The sequence below is a fragment of the Sarcophilus harrisii genome, chromosome 4, assembly GCF_902635505.1.
Source record: "Sarcophilus harrisii chromosome 4, mSarHar1.11, whole genome shotgun sequence".
Lineage (NCBI taxonomy): Eukaryota > Metazoa > Chordata > Mammalia > Dasyuromorphia > Dasyuridae > Sarcophilus > Sarcophilus harrisii.
The window spans coordinates 364369599-364394616 of NC_045429.1; the positions used below are offsets into that span (position 1 = coordinate 364369599).

General features: G+C 34.9%; 1 protein-coding gene and 1 pseudogene across 3 annotated transcripts in view; one reads left to right on the forward strand and one right to left on the reverse strand.

Moving 5' to 3' along the window:
* Window positions 1-25018, forward strand: part of TTC13 (tetratricopeptide repeat domain 13) — an 82433-nt gene that overhangs the window by 14271 nt on the left and 43144 nt on the right. For all 3 annotated transcript variants that reach the window (XM_003767830.4, XM_012547979.3, XM_023502069.2), the window contains exons 2-5: window positions 2523-2620; window positions 13814-13889; window positions 17862-17932; window positions 23257-23322. In XM_003767830.4, coding sequence (XP_003767878.1) covers window positions 2523-2620; window positions 13814-13889; window positions 17862-17932; window positions 23257-23322 — 311 coding nt within the window. The remainder of the gene's footprint in view (window positions 1-2522; window positions 2621-13813; window positions 13890-17861; window positions 17933-23256; window positions 23323-25018) is intronic.
* On the reverse strand, window positions 4021-4740 carry LOC111720459 (annotated as a pseudogene).

Genomic DNA, 25018 nt, shown 5'->3' on the forward strand with positions numbered 1-25018 from the left:
AACATCTCTTCAGCTAGAGATAGCTAGCTGGAATCATGTTGTATTTGAAATGGTTGAAGGAAATGAAATTATCCAAGATTGAGGTGCCACATGTTAGCTAACTTCAGACATTTGAAGAGCTGTCATGAGAAATAGAAAGTAAACTTTTTTTCTTTTGCTTCAAAAGGAAGTACTTAAATTAATGAATGAAAGTTACAAGAATACAAAGGTTGGTGGAATAAGGATAAGCTTCTTATAGTAACAATTTCCTTATCTTTGTCAAATTATGTTTGGATTGGTTTGGAACAGAAGTGTCAAACAGAAAGCCAGTGTTGTCAGAACCAGAATAAATGTAATTGAGAAATATTTAATATATTAATTGATAATAATATAATAAATGTATACATATAAATATTTTAACAAAAACATACCAAAACATATATACATAGCATTATCATATGTATTATATAAATTAATATTGTTATTTTATTATGTTTTTTAATATTCATTTAAAATGTCAATATGCTTTCTGCAGGGATCTTTATTTATAGAGTAGCCCCCCATTCCCTTGTGTTTCTAATTGAGTTTGATACCACAGGTTTAGAGGAGATTCCAATTTTAGGAGAAGATCCAAGTAAATGATCTCTTCAGGTTTCTGATACCTCTCAATCCTTTTTCTACAATTAACTTGTTATATCATTACTTCAAACTCATATATTTAAGATCAAACTGGTCTTGTTTGGGGGGGGAGGGGGATAAGTATCTTTCTTCTGAATTCCCGTATCTACCAATGGTATAGTAGCCCTAGTTACTCAGATTAATTCTTTATATTTTTATTTTTCTTCCTTCTCTCCCTATTCCCCCACCCCATTTGCTGGTCAGGAATAAAATCCTTATTGATTTTTCATTTTAATATTTTCCCATTTTCCCCTGTCACCTAAGTTCTATTCTGGATGCTTTATTATAGTCCACAGGTGACTTAACTTCTTAAAGATATGCCAGGTAACCAGTTTTAGTGGGTTTTGTCATGTTGGAAAGATTTCAAGTATTGTCCCCTAAACATACTGAATTCACATTTTGAGGACCAGCCTAGCTAATTATGGAAAAAGTTTGCAGCCTCAGAAAAGCTCATTGTCAGTAGCCTACCCTCTAATCAATTATTTGGCCATTGCAACCCAAGGAGGGGGAAAAACAAAACTAAGTAATGATTTGCTTTTTTGAAATGAGTATTCCCATCTAAGGAGATCTTGTGAATATAATGCCTGGCAGTAGGTGCTTAGGGAATGTTTCTCCATTGATCCGAGATCCATTGAAATAAATTTCCTTTTTCCTTTTTGCCACTGACCTGTTGAAGACCTTAGCTTTAAAAAGCAAAGGTCTTCCATTTCATCCAGGCCATCGCTAGTCCTCTTGATCCATATTTTGCCACTGGATCCAGTTGTCTTTGGAGGGGAAAGTGAGGCAGGTGACCTTGCACAGCCCTCCATCATTAAAATCCAGGTCACTTGCAAGTCATGGCATCCCCTCTTTGATGTCATGGACCTCTTTGAGAACAAAGGACAAACAACAATAATATTGCTGGTTCAAGTCCTTATATTAGTCTTTTGCTTGTATTGCTATCATAGCCCCAATTAGTTTTCATACCTTGATATCTTGATATTCCAGTTCCTTGTACATGCCCAATTGGCATCCCTAAAACATGGCTTTGTTTCTGTCACTTTCTTGTTTAAAAACTTCAAATGTCTCTTTATTTGAAAAAAAGATAAAAATCCCAACCCCTGATTTCCAAGGACTTCCTTAATCTGGTTCTAGTTGCTGTAGATTTTTGAGTTCTCATGTCCTTGACAGGAGCCTTTTCCTCCAGTGTCCATAAAAACTTTGTACTGTCTTTCTTCCATGCCTTCATCTGTACAACTATCTGACTCTGCTCAAAATGTACTTTTTTTTCTTTTCCGCCTGAGTCCTGGAAACTTTAGTTCAGATCCTCCCTTCTTTATGAAGCCTTTCTTGACATCACTAACCCATAAAAATCTTTGTTTTCTCAGAACTCAAAATATTAAATAAGAGACATACTTGACGGAAAAGTTATCTTCTCCAGACCAAAATGTCATCTTTGACAGCACAGGCTAAATTTACATTGTTTTGTGTCCCTGACAATACCTTCCTAATATAGTGCCTGCTACACTGGAGTTGCTTGACAAATATTTGCTGTTTTGTTAATGAGAAGTTTTTTATTACTCCTTTGGGTAACTTATCTCACGATCTTAAATTATCCTCTTGTGGCTTCTTTTTTTGTTGTTTTCTCATTTTTACCTTTTGAATGTACTTATCTGTGCAGGTGGAATATGCTGTCTTGATAATGAGGTAAAATATGTTAATTACCATAGCATCTGTACTTACCAACATCACCAACAAAATTACTGGTTATCCTAATTGAGTTTTGAGACAATTCTGAATTTTTTTACCTAAGCCAGACTTAATATTTGTTGAAATACCTTGAATTCAGTGGGAAGAAAATAATCAGAAAAATTTCTGTTTTGCAGAAGCATCTTTTTTGAACTTCCATGATTCTTCAGACTGTGAGCCAAAAGGATCACCACCCTGTGACTCCTTGCTTTCCCTTAATGCTGAAAAGATTCTGGTATGTCTCTCTTATCCTTGCTTTCTATGGCCTTTCTTGTGACCCAATTAAATGGTGAAATTCTAAATACTCTTAAGTTAATTGTGTTTATTGACCAGAATTTAGTTCTAGTTGTCTGTATGGATAAAATCTGTATGTTTCATAAGCAGGAGTCATCTGAAATTGGATCTATATTGAATCATTGGTTGTGAATTAGAGAAGTTGAACATCCTGGGTCCTATGACTTTTCATTGAATACCATGTGTGGGAGCCTGAATACTTGATTCTTAGGAGGGAAGACTTTTTAATTAGGTGAAAGCATAACCTAATTTTTCCAGTCCTGATTTATGTAGATCTCTTGACTCTATGGACTCAATTGTGCAAGAGAGTTCTCTCTTGTACTCCAAAGTTGAACAGCAGTGTAATTTTCATAAGGTTTGGTTTACACATTGACATGTATCCCATATCCTATGCAGGGAAAACAGCTTTCCAGATAATTATATATCCAGAATGTTCTTATTCACAATTCAGATTTCCAACTGGGAAAACTTAAACCTATATGGATTGGATTGCATTTTTTTAAAAAAAGATTCTTCTAAATAAAAAAGGTGTTTTTCCTCCCCTCTCAATGCCAGTGTCATTGAAAATAATTGGGCTTAAATTAGAAAATAACTTGATAATTTTCATACAACTATGAAAACTAACCTGTTTCAATCAGTTCAAGATAACATTATCTTTAGAAAAGAGGATCAGTCTTATTTTTCTCCATTATTTGTTTTTTGTAAGTTAAAAATTACATAGTTCACATTTATATGTTGGCTTAATATTTGCAAAGTACGTAGTGGTTGTCCCACCCTCGTAATATAACTAATATAAGTTTTTAATTTCCCTTTTTCATTTGAGGAAAAAATGGCCTTGAAGAAGATAATTACTTGTCTGGAGTCATTCAGACTATAAGTGTTATAGCTGCCCTTCACACTGAGGTCTCCTTTCCTAAGCATAGGCTCCTTCAGTTATCATGCAGTGCTTTAATGTAATGCTAGTATGACCAGTAATAAGTTCATATAGAGCTTAAAATTGAGAACATTTTTATGCACATTTAATCTTGAAACTGTGATAGTAAATGCTCATTTGCCATAATTTTTCTTCCTTCTTCCTTTCCTTTCCTCCTTCCTCCCTTTCTTTTCTCCTTCTTTTTCTCCTTTTCTGCTTCCTCCCTTTTTCCCTCCCTCTTTCTTTCCCTTCCTCCCTTCCTCTTTTCCTGCTTTCCTCTCTGTTTTATTTCACACTCCCATCACATCACCACAATGATGACTTACCAATTTAAACTGAAAACTTGGTTCTGGAAAGGTATGTGTCTTTAAATATAGTGGGGTGATGGTGTCACAGGCTGAGATAGTGGGGAATGAGGAAGAGACGTGTCAATGGATATAATTGATGGGGCTGTTGCAATTTCTGACTGCCTTAAGTTTTAGTTCATGGGCCATAGGGTAAATCTTGAAGCCATACAGCCTGGGTACAATTGTTTGGCAGACCACTTGTATTCAGGTGCACCATGAAAAGCATGTTGGAAAAGTCAGTGCCAAAGTAATCACCATTTGTGTGGCAGTACCTGGACAACTTGGGTGTGTAAACATCTATTTACTTGGGGCAATAATGCTTTACCATGGCCTTACTGGTATTTCAGATAGTCCAGTGGGATGCTTTTCACAATATACATGGGAACCCCTCCCTATTGGTATTTTTCCAACTTCTGGGTGATGCTATATTTTATGAGCAATGTAGCGGGCCTGGATCAGTCTGTACGGGATCTTGCTTGTCTGTTTAATTAAGTTTTTCTGGTTGGAATTGTCGTAACAGCTTCCAAATCAAAGGTCATGTCTAGTGGGTGCCTATAGTGTTTGTTCATTGAGCCTTGTGAGATTGAACTTGTCCTGGATTTCACAGAAGAATTCATTGCCTTGAAACCCCCAGAGCCATGAGATACATGATATGTCATTGTGCTGGGGCTGGAATGGGAGAGGGAGAATTTGTTTCCACAGGTAGCAGTGGTAGCAGTCTTTACTATCATTTTCAATGTGCGTTAGGAATCCTTCCTTAACCACATTTTCTATGATAACCCCCAATGAGAATATGATGATTTGAATAGGAGGTTATTGGAGTTCAAAGAAAAAAATTCAATACAGCTGTTCCAAAGCTAGGCCATGTTAGTAAATGAATAGCAATCACAACCTGAATGGATGTATGTGGCTTAATTTAATATGAGGAAGCCAAGTGATTTTGTGGCAACAGAGGCATTCTTTGTAGCCTAAGAGCGTCCTGATGCTGTAAGACATAGCCAAAACTCATGGGAGGGACCTTAGAGATTATGTACTTAAATTGCCTCATTTTACAGAAGAGGAAACAGATTTAGAGAGGTAGTGACTTGCCCAAAATTACATAAGTGGTAAAAAAAAAAAAAATTAGGTAGGATTTGAGCACAAGTTCTCTTTTTAAAAAATTGATGTTCCTTTCTTTTATTTTTTTTTTTAACATTATCATAATTTCCCTCAGTATGTTTCCTTGTCCTTTTCTCCTAAAGGGGTTTTCCATATAACAAATAGTTTGTTTTTTTTCAAGTCAAAGAAAAAATGAAAAAGAAGAGGGAAAAAACAGCATAATTGATCAGTACAGTGAAAAAGTTTGAAAATATGTGCAGTGAATAATACTTGTGAACCTCCCAAAGGGTTGGAATGGGGATGTTTTTTCATGTCTCTTTTTTTGAACCATACTTGTCTATAATTCTGCAGCATTCATTTTTTGTGTGGTTCTTTCATTTACATTTGATATAATCATTGTGTCTATTGATTTATTGGCTTTGCTTACTTCAATCTGCATCAAATTATGTGGATCTTTCCATGCTCTCTGTAATCATCACCCTTGTCATTTCTCACAGCACAGTAATATTCCCTTACATCTATGTACCACAATTTGTTTAGTCATTCCCCAATCAGTAAAACTGAGGTTTTCTAACTACAAACTCATTGCTATTTCTGTTACACTACATTTGTGTTGTCATTTGCTACCATGATCATCTTATAGATTTTGAGTATGTAGAGTAATTTTTTAAAGTTACATGATAGTGGTAGAAACCAAGATAGAAATTTGTTTTATATCCATACCCTTAAGAGAACTCATTTATTTAAAACATATGGTAGAGGGAGGTAGGTAGTGCAATGGATAGAACTCCAGCCCTGAAGTTAGGAGGACCTGAGTTCAAATCTAATCTCAGACACTTAACACTTCCTAGCTGTGTGACCCTTGATAAGTCACTTAATCCCAGTTGCCTCAGCAAAAATAATAATAATAAACCATAGTAAATCAGTTTACATGTTCTTTTTTTTTTTCTCTCTCCTGGGTTATTTAATTATCTTTTATTACAATACTTCTTTTTTTTCTTTTTTAAGTTATTTTTTAAAAATTTTATTTAATAGCCTTTTATTTACAGGTTATATGTATGGGTAACTTTACAGCATTGACAATTGCCAAATCTCTTGTTCCAATTTTTCCCCCACTCCCTCCTCCAGATGGCAAGATGACCAGTAGATGTTAAATATATTAAAATATAAATTAGATACACAATAAGTTACATGTTCTTTTAAACTGTCAGTCAGCTTGCTTAATAAGAAGGCAACATTATTGAAACATTTAAGTGCTTTCTTTATATATTCATTAATATGATGTGCATCATCATTACTTACCCCTGTTTATAGAAGATACTATAGCTTTATTGTAAGAGATAGGAAGATAGTCTTGTGTATCATGATTTCCACTCAAGATCATCTTGTTCAACCCCTTTGTTTTGAAGATAGAAAAATGGAAGTCAGGGACATTTAGTGACTTTCATGAGGTTATTCAGTTAGTAAGTTAAAGAGCCGGGATTTGAACCTCAATTACTTTGGCTTCATATTCATTAATTTGTTCTCACTTAATTTGTTCATTCTTGATTTTGGACTTACACTATCTCATTGCTTGCATAAGGATAATTTTTTTTTCTTAATACAGCTAATTTCAACTATCCAAATAGCTGCTTTAGTCATTTTTTTATATCACTTAGTGATTCTGTTATATATTTTCTTTTAATGCATAAATGTGTAAATTCACTTAGATTCACCTTTACTTCTTAAGGAGAAATATGTTAGGTATTTTATTTGTAAAGTGTAAACTTTACATTACCCATTGCTCTTAGAACAGCTTTGATTCAAAGTCCTGCCTTTAGTTTCTGCCTACTTCCTAGCCCAGGAGTCCTCAAACTTTTTAAATAGGGGGCCAGTTCATTGTCCCTCAGACTTTTGGAGCGCCGGGACTATAGTAAAAACAAAAACTTTGTTTTGTGGGCCTTTAAATAAAGAAATTTCATAGCCCTGGGTGAGGGGGATAAATGTCCTCAGCTGCTGCATGTGGCCGAGGCCATAGTTTGAGGACCCCTGTCCTAGCAAATCAGCAAGCACTTATTAAGTACTTAGCATGTGCTAGATACTCCTCATTTTGAAGAGCCTGGGCCTATCAAAGAGACAGCCTTTTCTCTTCTGTATCATGGTACAAAAGAGAGACCACAGGATTTGGACTCAAGATTTTGATGGTAAACTTATAAGTACAAAATAGAAGCCAAAAAAAAAAAAAAAAAAAAGCCATAACAAATGTGTCTAGACATACCCACAACCTGCTTGGTATGAATATTTCAGGTTCTGTGTTTGTAACTGCTCCACAAAGAGGAAGGAAAAGTATTCTAGTCACACCCAGCCACACAGGACATGACACATCCCTTAGATTTTCTTAAATCTGTTAGATTGCAGTCAATCAACAAACATTTATTACAAACACTGTTCTGAGGATAAAATATGAAGAATAAATTAACCCACCCGTCATAAGTTGCTTACATTTTTATGTGTGTGTGTGTGTGTGTATGTATGTATATATATATATATATACATTCAAAGTAGTTAAATACAAGGTTCTTTGGGAGAGGACACTCACTTGGGGGATCAGGAAAAGTTTCATGTAGAAAGTGGTTCTTTTTCTATATCTAGAAGGAAGAAAGGGATTCTGTGAGGCAGAAAATGTCTTCCAGATATGGGAGTAACCAGAGCTAAGACAGAGACAAAAGATAGTGTTTTGTTTGAAAACTTAAGGGAAAGGACAGTTTGGCTGAAGCTTAGAGTTTAGGAGGGAGAATAATGTCCATTGAGATTGGAGAGAGAGATTGGGTCTGTTCATGAAAAGCTTTAAAAACTGAACAGTGGGGATTTTATTTTATCCTAGAGAAAATTAAGGAGCTCCTGGAGTTTCAGAATGTATCTCATCTCTAAGGCAGAAATAGAATGGAAGTGATAACATTTCTGTCTTACATGACCAAAATGAAAATATGTATGGAGAGGGAGAGAGAGTCCTTGACCAATTTGAGTTTCTTATCCAAATGATCTCTATAATTTCATAGGGTAATCCAAACTGGAGGTGCCATCTGAAAATTTCTGCAATAGAGCTCTGTAGTATTGTTGAGGTAAGGAACCAAATGTTGAGGTCAGGAACCGAATGTTGAGGTGTAGACCACATGTTGAGGTCTACATTTGGGGTACCTAAATGAAATTAGGGTTTAGTTAAGGTCTAGTGGCAGGTTTGGGGTACAGGGAGTCAAACAGAGTTTTCCCTGCAACCCCCTTAGATTCGGCGCAAGGATACGGCGGTATATGAGGTCTAGAAGCAGCGGGGATTCCCAATAAAAGCATTTATTGGCCCAGAGAGCTAGATTAATAAAAGAGGTTTATTACTGAGTTTAGAAGTAGGAGATAGGTGAAGGTAGAGATAAGGAGGGCACTGGACAGAGGGTCCAGTGGACAGAGGGTCCTCACATGGCGACCATGTTTGGAATCTCTGCAAAGAGAGGTTCCCAGTGTGGTCCTTTTAAGTCGGAGACTTAGCTCGAGGGGCTTTGGGGTGTAGCCCCAGAGTTGGCTCAGATCCGGGTGGGGCTGGGACAGGTCTGGACCTTCTATTGGAATTCAAAGGGACCAGGATTTGTGAGTCAAAGGGTAATTTACATTAGCTAGGGGGGTTGGGAATCAAAGATTGGAATCTTTCCCGCATCAGTATGAAGGCCAGTCTGGCAAGGGGTTACTGCAAAGTTGTTCTAATGTACCTCCTGCAAGTAAACTAATTACTTGTATGAACTCCCAATATGTGTGACTCCCCAAAATTACATATTTAGAATCCATTGGAAGTCAAACCCTTAGTAACATATAGGTCCAGGTTTCTCTCTTCCCCCAAGAAGCCAGATTCACGTGGATTAGATGGACTAATGCTATCTCATTGCTTGCATCAGAATAATTTCTTTCCTAATACAACTAAATAGCTCATGGGAGCTAATTCATAAGGGTAAATTTCTTTCTTTGAGTCATTGTCCTCACCTGTTGTTACTCAAGGAAATTACTCAAAATAAATCTCTGCAGTTCCATTTCCCTTTGATTCTACCCTGCCTGAGTAACTCAACGAATTAACTCCAAATAAGACACTATTCAAGAACCATGTAGAAAGTGAAGTAATCCAGAAAAAAAAAAAAAAGCTGACAGATCAGTTTAATCTTTCTTCAGTACCTTTTCCATTCCATGATCCTTTCTTGTAGAGTACTGATGCGGGAAAGATTCCAATCTTTGATTCCCAACCCCCCTAGCTAATGTAAATTACCCTTTGACTCACAAATCCTGGTCCCTTTGAATTCCAATAGAAGATCCAGACCTGTCCCAGCCCCACCCGGATCTGAGCCAACTCTGGGGCTACACCCTAAAGCCCCTCGAGCTAAGTCTCTGACTTAAAAGGACCACACTGGGAACCCCTCTTGGAGAGATTCCAAACATGGTCCCCATGTGAGGACCCTCTGTCCACTGGACCCTCTGTCCAGTGCCCTCCTTATCTCTACCTTCACCTATCTCCTACTTCTAAACTCAATAATAAACCTCTTTTATTAATCTAGCTCTCTGGGCCAATAAATGCTTTTATTGGGAATCCCTGCCGCTACTAGACCTCATATACCGCCGTATCCTTGCGCCGAATCTAAGGGGGTTGCAGGGGAACTCTGTTTGACTCCCTGTACCCCAAACCTGCCACTAGACCTTAACTAAACCCTAATTTCATTTAGGTACCCCAAATGTAGACCTCACCATTTGGTTCCACACCTCAAAAGTACAACAAAGGAGAAAGAACCAGATTTCTCTTTATATCTTCTCCCTTTTCCTAGTGGCATATGAGAATTACATGTGTTCACCTAAAATTTCTCTGCATATAACTCAGAATAAAATCCTGAGACTGAAACTTGTGAATTCCAAAGTTGGTAGCAGTCAGGGCACAGAGAGATTTTATGTAGAAGTATATAGCAGAGGAAGACTATAGACTCCTCATTTGATCTAAATTCAGATGTTCCCAAGTTTGAGATTAAAGACTCAAGGATTGATTTTCTGGAGTCCAGCTTCTTAAACTGGTTTACTGCCCCATTATGGAGTCTTGTAATTGAATATGTGGGTTGTGAAATTATGATTTTTTAAAATCAGCCAATGTTTTGATTTGTATTCCTGTTTTATATACCTATATATTGGGGCTCATGTCTTCAGCAAAAAGGGGTTATGAGTGGAAAAAGTTTTAAGAAGCCCTGTTCTAGAGGAAGAATGGAATTTCCTCATGCTGCATGCTCCTTTGAAGATGGACGAGATTAGCTTCAAGTTCCTGAAGTATATACTACCTGGAAAGCAAGTCCAGTGTGTAAATTAGATCTTGAAGATATAATGTAAAATAAATTGCTTGTTTAATTATTCCCAAAGTATATTTACCTAGCAGGATTCTAAACCTATAGGCTAGTGCTATGTGTAGATAGGTGATCCAGTAGAGTGCTGGATCTAGAGTTAGGAAGATCTAATTTCATTTGCAGATTCCGACACTTTCTATATAACTGTGGAAAAGTCACTCTTCTTCAGCTTTCTCATCTATAAATAGGGATAATAATAATAATGATACTACCTTACAAAGTGCTTTATAAATGCTAGCTATCATTATCATTATAATTCTATAAATTTAGGGTTATAAATTCTATAACTTTCTGATGAACTTGATATAGAATTTTATCAGATCATCTTGACTTTTTCATAGAGGGAACTTGAAAAATGCCTACCTAAAATTATCATAAAGCCCTAATTATAAATTATTAATCTTAATAATATATGTATTAAGGTAACTTGGTTTCCAAAATCATGACTTTAGAGCAATAAATGACTCAGATGCATTAAGCAGTTAAATTTTGTTAGCTAAAAGAATTCTATGTAAACGTCAAAGAAATTGTAGAGTTCATTTTAGTGACCTGCCTCGCCTCCCAACTTACTCTTTATTAAATTTATAATACTCTTCAAAAAGTAAAACTGTCCAGCCTAGTACTTAAATTTTTATTAAATTGATAACATACTTAAAAGAGAAATGCCAACCAGTGGTAAAGAATAAAAATATTTTTAAGAAAATTGATCAATTTCATTCATGAAACTCTAGGATGTCATTAAATCCTAATCATAATAGAGGGCAAAGCTTCTTAGTCCTCAATGATTTGATTTTTCCTCACCTATATGATATGTTCCAATTTTATATGAGTCAGATGAATCTAGTATGAACTCATAATTTTAGTGTGAATTCAATTGGATAAGCACATTACAGTTGCGTATTGGAATTAAATCTCCCATTGGTCTGGAAAGTGTATAAAAGTGATGCCTTTTTGAACTGTTGAAACATGTTAGAGCCATAGATGTATAAAATGTTCAGCTATTATAAAAAAAAAAACTATCTTAGCTATATAATTGCATTTCTTTTGTTGTTTTTTTTCTTAACTTTGGTGATGCCTAATAAAAATGAATTGAATTGAAATAGCTCTTATTTTAGTTACTAGGCAAAACAACGATATTAAAACTTTTAAGGAGTTTACAATTCAATAAATGGGTGGAGTAAAAGGGAAGAATAAAGTAGAAATTCAAAGAATTTCTTCTCTTCCCTTTTTTAGAGTGATTAGAGAAAAATTCATAGTCAAATAGAAATTAGTTGGGAGTGAAAGGGATGTTGACAGAGCAAATAAAAGCACAAAGAAAGGTAGGATGATTTTGGGGTACAGTGATTTATTGAGTTTGTCATTAAAACTTAGTGCAGGAATATAGAATAAATGAAGTAGTCTGCAAAGTTGGAGTCTAGTGGGCAGATTTTGAATTCTAATCCAAGGAATTTGGACTTTTTTGAGATTTGCAGTAGGTATGGGGAGAACATGTCTTTCACTTTTAAGCAGGGGAATAGTGTGATCAAAACTGTACATTAGAAAAATGGCCCTGGCAATATGGAGACTAATTTGGAGCAGGGAGAGATTATAGTATAAGAAATGATTAAAAGTCTTTTGTTATGGTCCAGTTAAGAGGTAACAAAAGTTTAAGACAACAGTTCTAAATTTTTTCTCTGATATAGACCCCTATGGCAGTCTTCTAAAGCCTATGGACCCTTTCTCAGAATGATGATTTAAGATGCATACAATAAAATACTTAAGGTTACACAATAGTTAAGGTTAAGTAAACCAGAGGTTAGTGAAAATAAAGGTGTCATTTATTTTCCCCATCTAAGTTCACTGATCTTCTGAAATTTATTCACAAGACAAACTCCTTGTTAAGAACACCAGAAAGTGATGAGAATAGAAAGGAAGGGGTGGATCCAAGAGATTTTGTGGAGGTAGAATTGACAAGATTTGACAACTGGTTAGATGTGCTGGGTATGGGAGAGAGAACAGTTAAAAAAGACTTCTGAAAGGTTATGAGTTTAAAATACTGTGAGATTGTCAGTATGATTAGAAATGGAGAAGTTAGGTTGAAGGTTATGTTTGGAAATGTTGAGTTTCAGATTTTGGTGTGGGTTATTCTGGTAGAAATGTCCAATAGATGAGTATTAGAACTAGAGATATAAATTTAGGAATTGTTTACTTAGAGGTAATAATTGAAACTAGAAGACTTAAAGACAAAACACTATGTTTAGAATATGGAAAAGGAAGAAAAGCTATAGAAGGGAACAAAACAAATTTGAAACATAAGATTACATCATCAAGCTAAGGAAGATTGGTGTCAAGAAGGAATGGCTAGCCCTTTTTTTGTCCTTCAGAAAGGTCAGGATGAATAAAGATTGAGAAAAGCTAATTAGATTCAATAATTATGTCATTGGTGACCTTTGAGAACAATTTCAGTTCCGTGGTGGGGGCAAGCGTAGATTGCAAGAGATTTTCACAAATCTAAGTGGAGAACCCTTTGGGTTTTTATTTTTATACAACATTGTAATGGGCTGAGGTTTGAGTTGATGCACTGAGGTCCCAAGTACATGAGGCTAAATAGTAATTGGGCTATACTCTATTAATATAGATGATTGGATAAAGAATGCTCCCTGCCCACTCTCTGTGCAAGTACTGATGTGTTGTTTGGAAATGACGATTTTGGTGGGTGGAGGCAGAGAGAGACAGGAAGAGAAGCTGGGAGAGATTGGACCTTGGTTCCATACTCCTAGCTGCTGGTCGTGTGGCTGCTGGTCTAGCTAGGTTCTTGACTCAGCTGCACACATTGCTATCGCCGATTCTCTTCCACCTCCGATCCTTCTTCACTGAGAATAAAGACTGATGATTTTCTCCTAACCTGAATTCCTGACTCCTGCTGATTTAAAAATACGCGATCTTCACACAACAGGATATTTTAACTCTTGGTCAGGATCTATTTCTTTTTTCTACAGCTCTGTACCAATAAATGCCATAATTATTTTTTCTAAAATATTAATGTTCACATTTATAATGCCATATTCCATTATTACTCATATACTCATAATTCCTGATGTATAGTCTTTACAGAGTAATTGCGTTATTACTGCCAGAAATCTTTAGAATCATGGCACTGACTTTTGTGCAACCAGCCAGTACTATTTTCAATTTAAAAATTTATAGACCTGATTTACTTCCAATCCCATTGTTGTCCCTTTCACAGACAAATGCATTATAGTATTTACTACAATTTTATAATTACCTTTAATGGTTTTCCTGTTAGATTTTTCTAGTTTTAGTTTGTTAAATGTACATTTTAAAAATTGATGTTTCCTATATTCCTGCAATTACTGAAAGCGTTATTATTGGATGTTTTACAGAACCAAGCAAAGTCTCTTGCAGAACAAAAGCGATTACCTTTTGCTACTGATAATGACAACACGAATGAAGAATTAGGTAAGATATTCTAGAAGTATCAGGGCTTCATTTACTCTGCTTTTATAACCACATTCCCAACAATATGGCATTGTTGTGTAATGCAAATACTGATCTGGTATTTAGATTCAAATCTTACTGTATAGACTTTACAGGTCAACAGCTTCTTTTAGCCTCAATTCATTATTGTAAAAGGAAGGGTCTAGACCCTGTTTATAATCTTTAAATATACTTAGTGTTATGATTCTAAAAAAAAAAGATTGTTTTGATAAAAGGTATTTGCATTTTCAGTTTTTCCTGTTTCACTAGCTCCTAATGTTTGTTTATGGAAGTTGGGAGAATGAGACTTGGAGAAGGTACTACCATCTCTGTACATCTCTCAATATTCCTTGTGGAGCTGGATTGAAACTTCAGTCATCCTCAACTCTTTAATCTTACCCCCATTTTCCTTCATAGCATGTGTTGGCCATCCCTTTTTCCCAACCCACAGATGCAGTAATCACCTTGAGTAAGCATCACCTCTGACCTTATACTGTCAAAAAAACATTTAACTGTTCTCCTTGAATAGAACCTGTCCCCTTACCATCTTAGTGAATGTATTATTTAGCATTGAGTTGCCATGTTACTATTTTAGAAGCCTATTTTTGAATCATTCTTCTTAAGAAGCTTCACTGATTCCTTATTGCCTTTAGGATAAAATATTGCTTCTTTTAACATTTAAAACCCTTCATAATCTTTTTTTTAGTTTGCTTTTCTAGATTGATTATAAATCTCTACTTCTGTCGTAGTTATCCCAAGACTTCCACTAGACTCTGACCTTTGAATCCACCATATTTTTGTTAGAAGAACAATCATTTGTCTTGATATTTACAGCTTAAAGTTCTCTAGACCTTGCCACCTGTTCTACTACTTTCCTTTCCCAAGAACTGTCTTGTCAATCTGCCATGAATTAATAAACAAATCTGAACCCTCCTTTTTGTGTTACCTCTTCCAATTAGAGTATGAGCCCCTTAAGCATAGAGACCCTTTTTATTTATATCCCCAATACTTAGTTTCTAATAAGCTCTTAGATACTTTACAGTTTCATTCTTTACAGTGCTCCATTCCAGACAAACTGATCTATTTTGTCTACATATATGACATTCCATCTCTTGTCCTTCTTTTGTATAAGCTGCAGCCTGGCCCTTATCTCTAATGCTCTTCCTTTTTCTCTCCAGGTTCCTCCTGGAACCCCTAGGGACTTTTAGAAACTTGGCTCAAATGTCACTTTGGGGAGGGGTGTGTGTGGCAATTTTGGATCCTCTTAGAAGTTAATCCATTTTCATTTATTTTACGTATGTGTATTTGTGTTGCCCTTCTTGTTCTTTGACATTCAAGGAGAATTAAGAGGGCAAAACCCCTGAAAATGTGAAAATGCACAAATTACTCTAGAACCTACCCAAAATCTTTTTTTTTTTTAATTATTCTAACATTTATTTAACACACAAAACAAGTAAAACAACACATTGTACCACCAAAAAAAAAAAAAATTCAGGTTGTATGTGAGAGAGATTAGTATCTTGCACACTATGCAGAGTCTTTAAATCTATAGCTGGTATGGCTGCAACAACTGCTTCACAAATTTCTTTTCTAAGAAAAGAACAAGATACAAACATCACTGTGAAAGAAAATCAAGTGATCAAGTGTAGATGATAGAAAGACAAAAGAGGAGAGGTTCCTAAAGAGAGTGTGTATATATAGCCTGTAGTTCTTTAGAGCACTGAAATTTTTAATAAAATTTAACTGTTTAGAATAAATTTATGTATGTATACTTATGGTAATAAATGATAAAAATATGTTAGTAACATACAATATGCCTTTTTTTTGTCTTTCTTTATATTCATGCATTGTCTGCAGTTTTCTAGAATATTCTGCAAATCCACCCAAATTCCCATTTAGTTATTGATTTCCAAACAGACATTTGAAACCCATGAATATTGAGGGATGACTGCATTGTTTACCATTAGTAGAATATAAACACCTTATTTGACTTTGTATCCTTTGTACCTAGCTAGCATAGTTAGTTATATCCAGGAGACAGTTGATCCTAGTTAAATTAAATTGAAATATATATATTTTTTTTCTTGACTGCTTAAAAAAAAATCCTGGTATTTGTTACATGATCTTAATGAGTCTTGGTTTATTTATTTGTTTGTTTGTTTATTTATTTATTTATTTTTAGTGATTTCCTGAAAATCTGTGGTTAAAACTTAATTGTATTTGTATTTTTAAAATCATCTTTCTTAGATTATCTTTTTGAGCTCCATATTCTATTTCTGTTGTCTTTGCTTATAAATTTTCTAACTCTTTTCTCCAACTATTTTAAAAATCGTTTTTCCATATCTTCTGCGTCTAACTATTGACATTCTAAACAATGAATTTATTCTTTTCTTTCAATTTTTTAATCAGTTTGAATTTTTTACTTTTGCTATTATTTTTTTAGCCAATGTTTAAACTAATCTTACTGATAGATACTAGACTCCTCTTCATTTCCTTTAATATATTCATTTAGTTAGATATGTCATTCCATTGGAACTATCTCCCTTTTATAGTCCAATGTTCAAGTTAATATGTCTCCCCCCTCCCCCCCCCCCCCCCCCCCCCCCCTTCTGATGACTTCTTTTCTGGATCTTTTAATCTGTTGTATTTACTCATTATCTGGGAGACTTTGCTGCTAATTGCTCATTTCCTCATCTTTCCCTTTTCTTTATCCAAGGGATTATTGTCTTTTCAGGCTCTTAAATTAATTCCCTTTTCCCTCCTTTTAAATTTACTAATCTAACTATTTAAAGGCATTTTTTTTATCTCTTCACAGGGAAGATTGAGAACCTGGTCTCTGTTTGCCACTTCTAACTCCATTACCTTGCCAGTTGATATTGTGACTTTTCAGAGAATCTTACTATAGAAAGTATATCCAACAGAAAACTAGGCTGGATATAACTTAGCTTAATTGGTTTCATACCTCACTTTGAAGTGCATTATGATTATTATTGTACAGATGAAAGTTAATTATCAATAAGAAAGTGATAAGAATATATTTAGTTACTTGAATGGAGGTTAAATAGTCTAGATCATTGATGTCAAACTTACAGAGAAAAGGGAACTACTAGTCTATACATAAAAATCCTGGTGGGGTTGACAATTTTAAATTGCAGTGTTATCTATGTTTTATTATGGCAGATGGCAACTAAGTGGCTCAGTAGATTGAGTGATGAGCCTGTAGGACCTGAGTTCAAATCCAACCTCAGACACTTACTTACTAGCTTGGTGAACTTAGACAAGTCAGTTTCTTTAACTGTATAATAGGAATAATAATAATAATATTGACTTCCCAGGGTTATTGTGAAGATCAAATGAGATAATATTTACAAAACGTTTAGCAGTGTACCTGGCATATAGTAGTGAGTATATGCTAGCTGTTTATTTGTTATTTTTAATTTTATCATATTTTATTTATTTTATCAAATATTTTCCATTTACATTTTAATCTGGTTTTCCTGCCAAGTGGACTACATGTTTGACACCTCTAGTTTAGGTGTTCTGAAAATATCCAGTTCATTCTGAACAGCTGCATTTGACTCTAGTACCCATGGAGGGCTGCTTCTTCAATTCCTGTATCAATGAACTGGAAAAGAAAAGAGGAGCTCACATTTTATTCTGTGTAATGATTTTATTTTTGTTGTTTAGTCATTTCTGAGTCTTTATGACTCAATTTGTGGTTTTCCACTAAAGATGCTGTATTGGTTTGCCATTTGTTTTTCCAGCCCATTTTATAGAAGATAAAACTGAGGCAAACAAGGTTAAATGACTTGCCTAGGTTCACACAGCTAGGAAGTGTCTGAGGCCAGATTTTAAATACAGGAAGATAAATCTTCTTGACTGCACCAGATAACTGTCTTTAATTTTCTTATACCTTAATTTTATATCTTAACCAACTTTCATTTTGTTTTGTAGCTATTGCCTATGTGTTGATTGGCAGTGGTCTATATGATGAAGCAATAAGACATTTTTCATCCATGCTCCAGGTAATTTTTCCATGCTCTGTATGATATAATTTTAAAGTTTATGGTCCTTAACCAAGTTAAAGACTTTTCTACAAGGGGCAAAATTATTCTGTGGAATGGTGTTCAAAGCTCTTTCAGAATTGGAATAATTGTTAGTTTATGGTTACTTCCCTTTTTCATTGTGGAATTAATTTGTGTTTTATTTTATTTATTTTATTTTAGCTTTTTATTTACAAGTCATATGCATGAGTAATTTTTCAGTATTGACCCTTGCAAAACCTTCTGTTCCAACTTTTCTCCTCCTTTCCTCCACCCCCTCTCCTAGATGGCAGGTAGACCAATACATGTTAAATATGTTAAAGTATATGTTAAATACAGTATATGTGTGCATATTTATACAGTTATCTTGCTGCACAAGAAAAATCAGATTTATAAATAAGGTAGAAATAACCTGAAAAGGAAAACAAAAATACAAGCGGACAATAACAGAAGGAATGAAAATGCTATGTTGTGGTCTACACTCGTTTCCCATAGTTCTTTCACTGGATGTAACTGGCTCTCTTCATTACTGAACCATTGGAACTGATTTGGTTCATCTCATTGTTGAAGAGAGCCACGTCCATCAGAATTGATCCTTATATAGTCTTATTGTTTCCTTGTATAATGATCTCCTGGTTCTCTTCATTTCACTGAGCATCAGTTCATGTAAAGCTCTCCAGGCTTTTCTGAAATCATCCTGCTGATATTTCTTACAGAACAATAATATTCCATAACATTCATATATCACAATTTATTTAGCCATTCTCCAATTGATGGCCATCCATTCAATTTCTAGTTTCTAGCCACTACAAAAAGGGCCGCCACAAACATTTTTGCACATATAGGTCCCTTTCTCTTCTTTAAGATCTCTTTGGGATATAAGTCCAGTAGTAACATTGCTGGATCAAAGGGTATGCACAGTTTGATAACTTTTTTAGCATGGTTCCAAATTGCTCTCCAGAAGGATTGGATGCATTTGCAATGTCTCAGTTTTCCCACATCCCCTCCAGCATTCATCATTATCTTTTCCCGTCATCCTAGCCAATCTGTGAGGTGTATAGTGGTATCTCAGAATTGTCTTAATTTGCATTTCTCTGATCAATAATGATTTGGAGCATCTTTTCATATAACTAGAAATAGTTTCAATTTCTTCGTCTGAAAATTGTCTGTTCATATCCTTTGACCATTTATCAATTGGAGAATAGCTTGAACTCTTATAAATTTGAGTCAATTCTCTAATGTATTTTGGATATGAGGCCTTTATCAGAACCTTTGACTGTAAAAATGTTTTCCTAATTTATTGCTTCCCTTCTAATCTTGTCTTCATTAGTTTTGTTTGTACAAAAACTTTTTAACTTGATATAATCAAAATTTTCTATTTTGTGATCAATGGTCACAAATTCCTTCCTCCACAAATCTGAGAGTATTCTATGTTCTTCTAATTTACTTATAATCTCATTCTTTATGCCTAGATCATAAACCCATTTTGAACTTATCTTGGTTGTACAGTGTTAAGTTTAGGTCAGTGCCTAGTTTCTGCCATACTAGTTGCCAATTTTCCCAGAAGATTTTGTCAGAGTGAATTCTTATCCCAAAAGCTGGTGTCTTTGGGTTTGTCAAACATTAGATTATTATAGTTATTAACTATTTTGTCCTGTGAACCTAACCTCTTCCACTGATCACTAGTTTATTTTTTTCTCAGCCAATATCAAATGGTTTTGGTGACCAAAATTTGGTTTTATTAATCACAATTGCATTTACCTGCATTTGAAAAAGAATAATGTATTTATGTGCAAACATACTAATTTATAGAAGATAAAGAAGATGTTTTATAGAACCCAAACAATCATTTATAATAGTAATACTACCTAGTTTCCAGGCAGAGAATCACTGAACTAAGAATAAGTGATATTTGTCTTAACTTTATGTACAGAAATTGATTAGTTAGATTCCATTTATGGCTTTGTTTCTATGTAGTGACATAATTTTCTCTGATTGAAATATGTGGACTATCACATAGATTGCTAATTGAATTAAAGCATACATTAAGAGAAATAATTTATATTATTTATATTCACAAATATATGAATATTGAAAATAACTTGCAGTCTAGTCTTTTATTAGTTCTCTAGTTATGTTCACTCTAGATATTCATTACAGTTTGTTGATTAATACCCTCTTTTAAACATTCTGCATTATCTGCCTCAAGCAGTGCTCAAAGATTTTGTTTTTATACATATGATCACTGTGCATGAGTATCAAAGGTATAACTAAATTAAAGGTTTATTAAGCAAAAAGTAATTGATATGACAGATGTTTTATTCTCTAGTTTGGAGCATTAGTTTTAAAGCATCTCTTTTTATTTTTTGTAGTTAATTATAACATGGCCATCATCCTTCTGTTTTGATTTATTTTATTTGAGGATCCAAGAACAAAGTTGTTATGGATTATCATCATTCGTTCATTAGGTTTTGTGTAGAGTTAGATTACTTTGTGAATGGCTTTTTTTTTTTTTTTTTTTTTTTTTAATGTACTGATTCCTTGCCATCGAAACATTATAAAAATTGAAGCCAATTACATTAAGGGAATCTACCTGTGTTGAGCAAGGAAAGGCTTACTTACAGTGGGACAATTATAGGAGCAAACACTAGCTTATTCCTGACAACTATTTGAAACAAGCAATTACAGAAATCAATAACTGTCTAATTTGCTCATTATTCAAGAACTCTTTCTCTTGGCAACCTTCCCAGTACATGTGTTTAAGGAGAGCAATCTGTTGTTATGATTTGACAAGGAAAAAACCATTTATAACTTTGTAAATGTAACCTATCCTATTTACTAGTAGAACAAACTTGAGAAAATATGACATTGAGTAGGATTATAACAAATTTATAAAGAGATATATTGCTGTATACACTTTTCCTCTGGAAATAGTTCCAGATTGGAAGTTTAGACTGCTTTATTTATTGTCATTCCATTACACTAAATACTCCTAGAAATAAATAGGTGATATTAGAAATAACAGAGAATTTAAAACTTAGAATTGATTCATAGAACTTATATGATTGTTTAAAATATGTGTACTGTTGAAACTGATGTTCTGTGAATGGAAGATGTTTTTCACTTAACATCTTTATTGCAATGAAGTTCCAGAGAGCCATAAAAATATTATCTGTGCCTTGTTCACTGAATTCGTCATTGTAGCTTAATTCAAATTTAACTTTACAGTTGCAAAGTGATTTATAATCTTTTTATTAGCATTTATTCACATAAATCTTTGTTTTCATAAAGTAGAAAATGCTGACTAGAAATAAGACACGGTCTCCTAGTCATGAGTTGTGTTATAATCAAGTTGTTTAGAAAGAAGCTGGCAGGGTCTCAGGAAAAGTCTTCTATCCTTTTGTGGTGTCATCTTTGTCCAGAGACTTGGAGGTGCAAACTGAATGAAATTCAACTTCATTAGGGATGATTAGCCTCAAGAGAGGTTATTCATGCTAGCCAAATTCACAGGAAACTAAATTCTGATTTCATTATTAAAGACATTTCTTTCTGATTTTTAGGATTCCTAGAAATTTAATAGTAATCAAAAGTGATTTATTGGTAAGTATGGAATAAGAATCAAGGAAGTTGATTCTTTTTTGTTGGTTATTTTGTTTGAGCTGTGATGGAGCTTGGAACAACATTCTGATTTCATTATAAAGTTCCTATTACAAGGAGTCTCTGACTTGTGAATGACCTACTTGGGGAACCAAGAAAAGTGTAGTACTTACAAATTAATGGAAAAGTGATTCGAATTTTGTTTTTGTAGTGATACTTCAATTTATTTTGCAGAGGTAGTAAGAGAGAATAAATCCAGTGGGACTTTTCCAAGAAGCTGGCATTAGCCCCTCAAAATGAAATCATTTCAACAATTTGGTGATTTTATTGGCATTTCTATCATCATTGCTAATCTGATTCTTTCAAAAAAGTCTCTAAGAATTCACAGGGTGTTATAAGGTGTTTAGGAGGACTAGCTCCTCTGGTGTGAGGGCTTGCTGAGCTTTTTTAGGGCTGTTCATCTATCTTTTGTTTCCTTCTACCACCCAACTCTTGCCTGTAACTTCAGAAAGGTATATAGCATATTCTGTGGCCACCCTCCAGTAAAGCCTCAGCAGAAGAGCTAAGCCCTTCTCAAACCCATGGGTGTTTTAGGGAATGTCTACACCAAGCATGTGAAGACATCTCTCCAGCAGAATGGGATAATGAGAACACTTGGTTCCAGTGGCCATGAAGGAGGCTGAAGCAGGTGATGTGGAGTATTTATGGCTTAGTCAGATATCAGAAGCTAAGATCATCCACTGCGTCTTGGGGCATCACAGGTGATTTTGAATTTTGTCTTGCTACTAGACTTGGATGATTCAGGAAGAAACAGTGAGGTTGACTACTTTGCAACTTTACCTCACTTAAGTCCAGTTCATATGCAAGTCAAAACATCACTCTGTGATGTCCTTGGTCCTTTCTGAAAACAAGGGATACACACCAACAACATTAGCCACCTTCACTCAACTCTCTGGCTCATATAGCTCCAAAGACAGTCCTTTCTTCTTTCATGCCGTTAGGGATTTGCCTTTCTTTTCACTATACTCCTAAACTCCACTCTTTTGATAATGACTCGGGTCTGTCATCCCATTCCAGAAGTCCCAGAGAGCTTAGAGAGCTATTTAGAAGAAGAACCCAGATTCTTTTTACACTGTTTCTAGAGTAGACATTTTGGCTACCTGCCACTTGTACTGCTGTTACATCTGCCTCTACCTCACCTGTTTCCCTCTCCATCCTCCAATATTAGAGTTAACTCAGTCTTACTCCCCATGGCAATCTTAGCTTCTTTCCACCCTAGCCACCAAACTTACCTTACCATTGGATCTTTTCCAAGCCCCCAAGCTTTTTTACCTTCTTGTTTCCAGAATTGGCCTTATTCATTTGCATTTCACTCCCATCAAACCATTTATTAAAGGAACTACTATTGCAACTGCTCCCTGGGAGTCATTATTACCAGAAACCCTGCCACCATCATCCCCAGTTGCCTCTGCAGAAGTCCTTGTAGCCTTTGCCTGCTGGTTTCCATGGAAACAAACATAGAATCCTCTGATTCCCTTCCACCTAATACTTCTCAATCAGAAGCTGTTTAGAATCTCCTGCTTGAATTAATTCATAGGTGGTATTGGCCTATTGGAGAAAAACATTTACCTGGGGCACACATCTACCCTAATTAGTAACTAGGATTTCTTTTATTTGTTAACTCCATGCTATATTTTTCTTCTGTGTAGGAGGAGCCAGAGCTCGTTAGTGCAATTTATGGCCGAGGAATAGCCTATGGAAAGAAGGGACTACAGGTGAGTATTTGATAATGGCAGCTTTGATAGGAATGTCTTGTTGGTTTGCACCATCAAGATTAGATTCTTCTGAGATATTTGAAACTCCATAAATGCTATAATTTATTTGAGTAATTCTTCATGAAAACTTTTAGAGACTTTATTGTTCAAGAGAAAACAGAAAAGCTAAGAAAAACAAAATAAAAATAGTGATCTAGAGCCATTTGGTATAAGGGTAATCAGCTCTATACACCTCAGTAATCTTTGAGGTCATCCTACTTTAAAGCATAGAAAGTCATCATTATTTACCTTTGGATCATTAAGGAAAGACTAAATAATTTTTTATATACTCTATTTAGGCAGATAACAGAGGTGGATGAAATTATGCTATATTAAGGAGCTCCTGTGTAAATGATTTGGGCAAAGGAGGATTGAATAGCACCTCACCTCCTCAGGGGATAGTGGAGAGTCAGCAAACTGTAGGCCAGAGAGGGGCCAGACATACTGGGCCAAGTCTGCAACTTGTAATGTTCTCTAGAGCCCTTGAACAAGATGACAGAGTAATTGGGAAATATTTAGCTAAATAAATGAAAATGCAATGAAACATAAATAATATTACATTTTAAAACTAAAAAATCATGCAATCACAAGAATCCTTATGTAGGAATTTATGGCCCCTGTTTCTTTCTGAGTTTGACATCACTGATGGAGATGATAGAACTTTGGATAGAACCCGGCCCTGTTTGGGTTTAGGAATATAAAAAAAACAGATGAAGAACCTGCTTTTTTAGAGCTTCCAGTATACCAGAATTTATTTCTCTAGGCCTCAGTTTCTCCATCTATAAAAATGATGGGGGTTGGACTCTTGGACTTTTAAAGTTCCTCTTAAGTTCCAAATCTATGATCCTATGGGGACTCAAAAGCTTTAGAGAAAAATGCAGAGGACTGAAAACATGTTGGAGAATAGTTGCCATTACGTTCAATGAGGAACTGCTTTTAATTCTCTGGTAGTTTTCTTAGGTTTTCTTGAATTGGGGTGGAAGTGGAGAATGTGTTCTTATATTCCAAAAATGTCTTGGATATTTTAAATATTCTTCAGAGCTCAAACTAATATTCAGGTGTTATTTCTTTGCCTCCCTCACTCCTCCTGATAGGAAGAGAGTGGTATTAAACAACTATAAATGATGACTATGAAACAGAGACATAAAATGAGGGTCAGACCTGGGCTGTCCAGGAGGCAGGTTTTGAAGCATTTGGTCTAAAACGTAATGCATAAAAACTTGCTTGTGCCATGAATACTATATTATAAATTGCTAAAACTTTAAGGTATACTTTTTAGGAAAGGGAATCTTGACTTTTAAAAGCTTTTGCTATTTAGAAATTACTAAGTTTTTGTAAAAATCCAAAACTGTCCAACATAACTCTTAATAAGCATCTCTTGTGTTCAAGATAAGAGATAATTGTCTAGCTAAAAATCAGGAAGATTTGGGCTAAAATCTGGCTTCCCATGAAAGCTTACTATGTGATCCTAGATCCTAGATTACTTAAAATCTCAGGGCTTTAGATAACTCTCAAAAGTCTCTAAATTGCTAAATAATTATTGATTTGGACATAATTGCCTGTAACCCTCTCCTTTAGACCATAAGTGTTCCTTGTGAATAGGACTTGGTAAGTACAGTGCCTGGTACAAAGGAGGACTTAATAAGTACTACTAAGA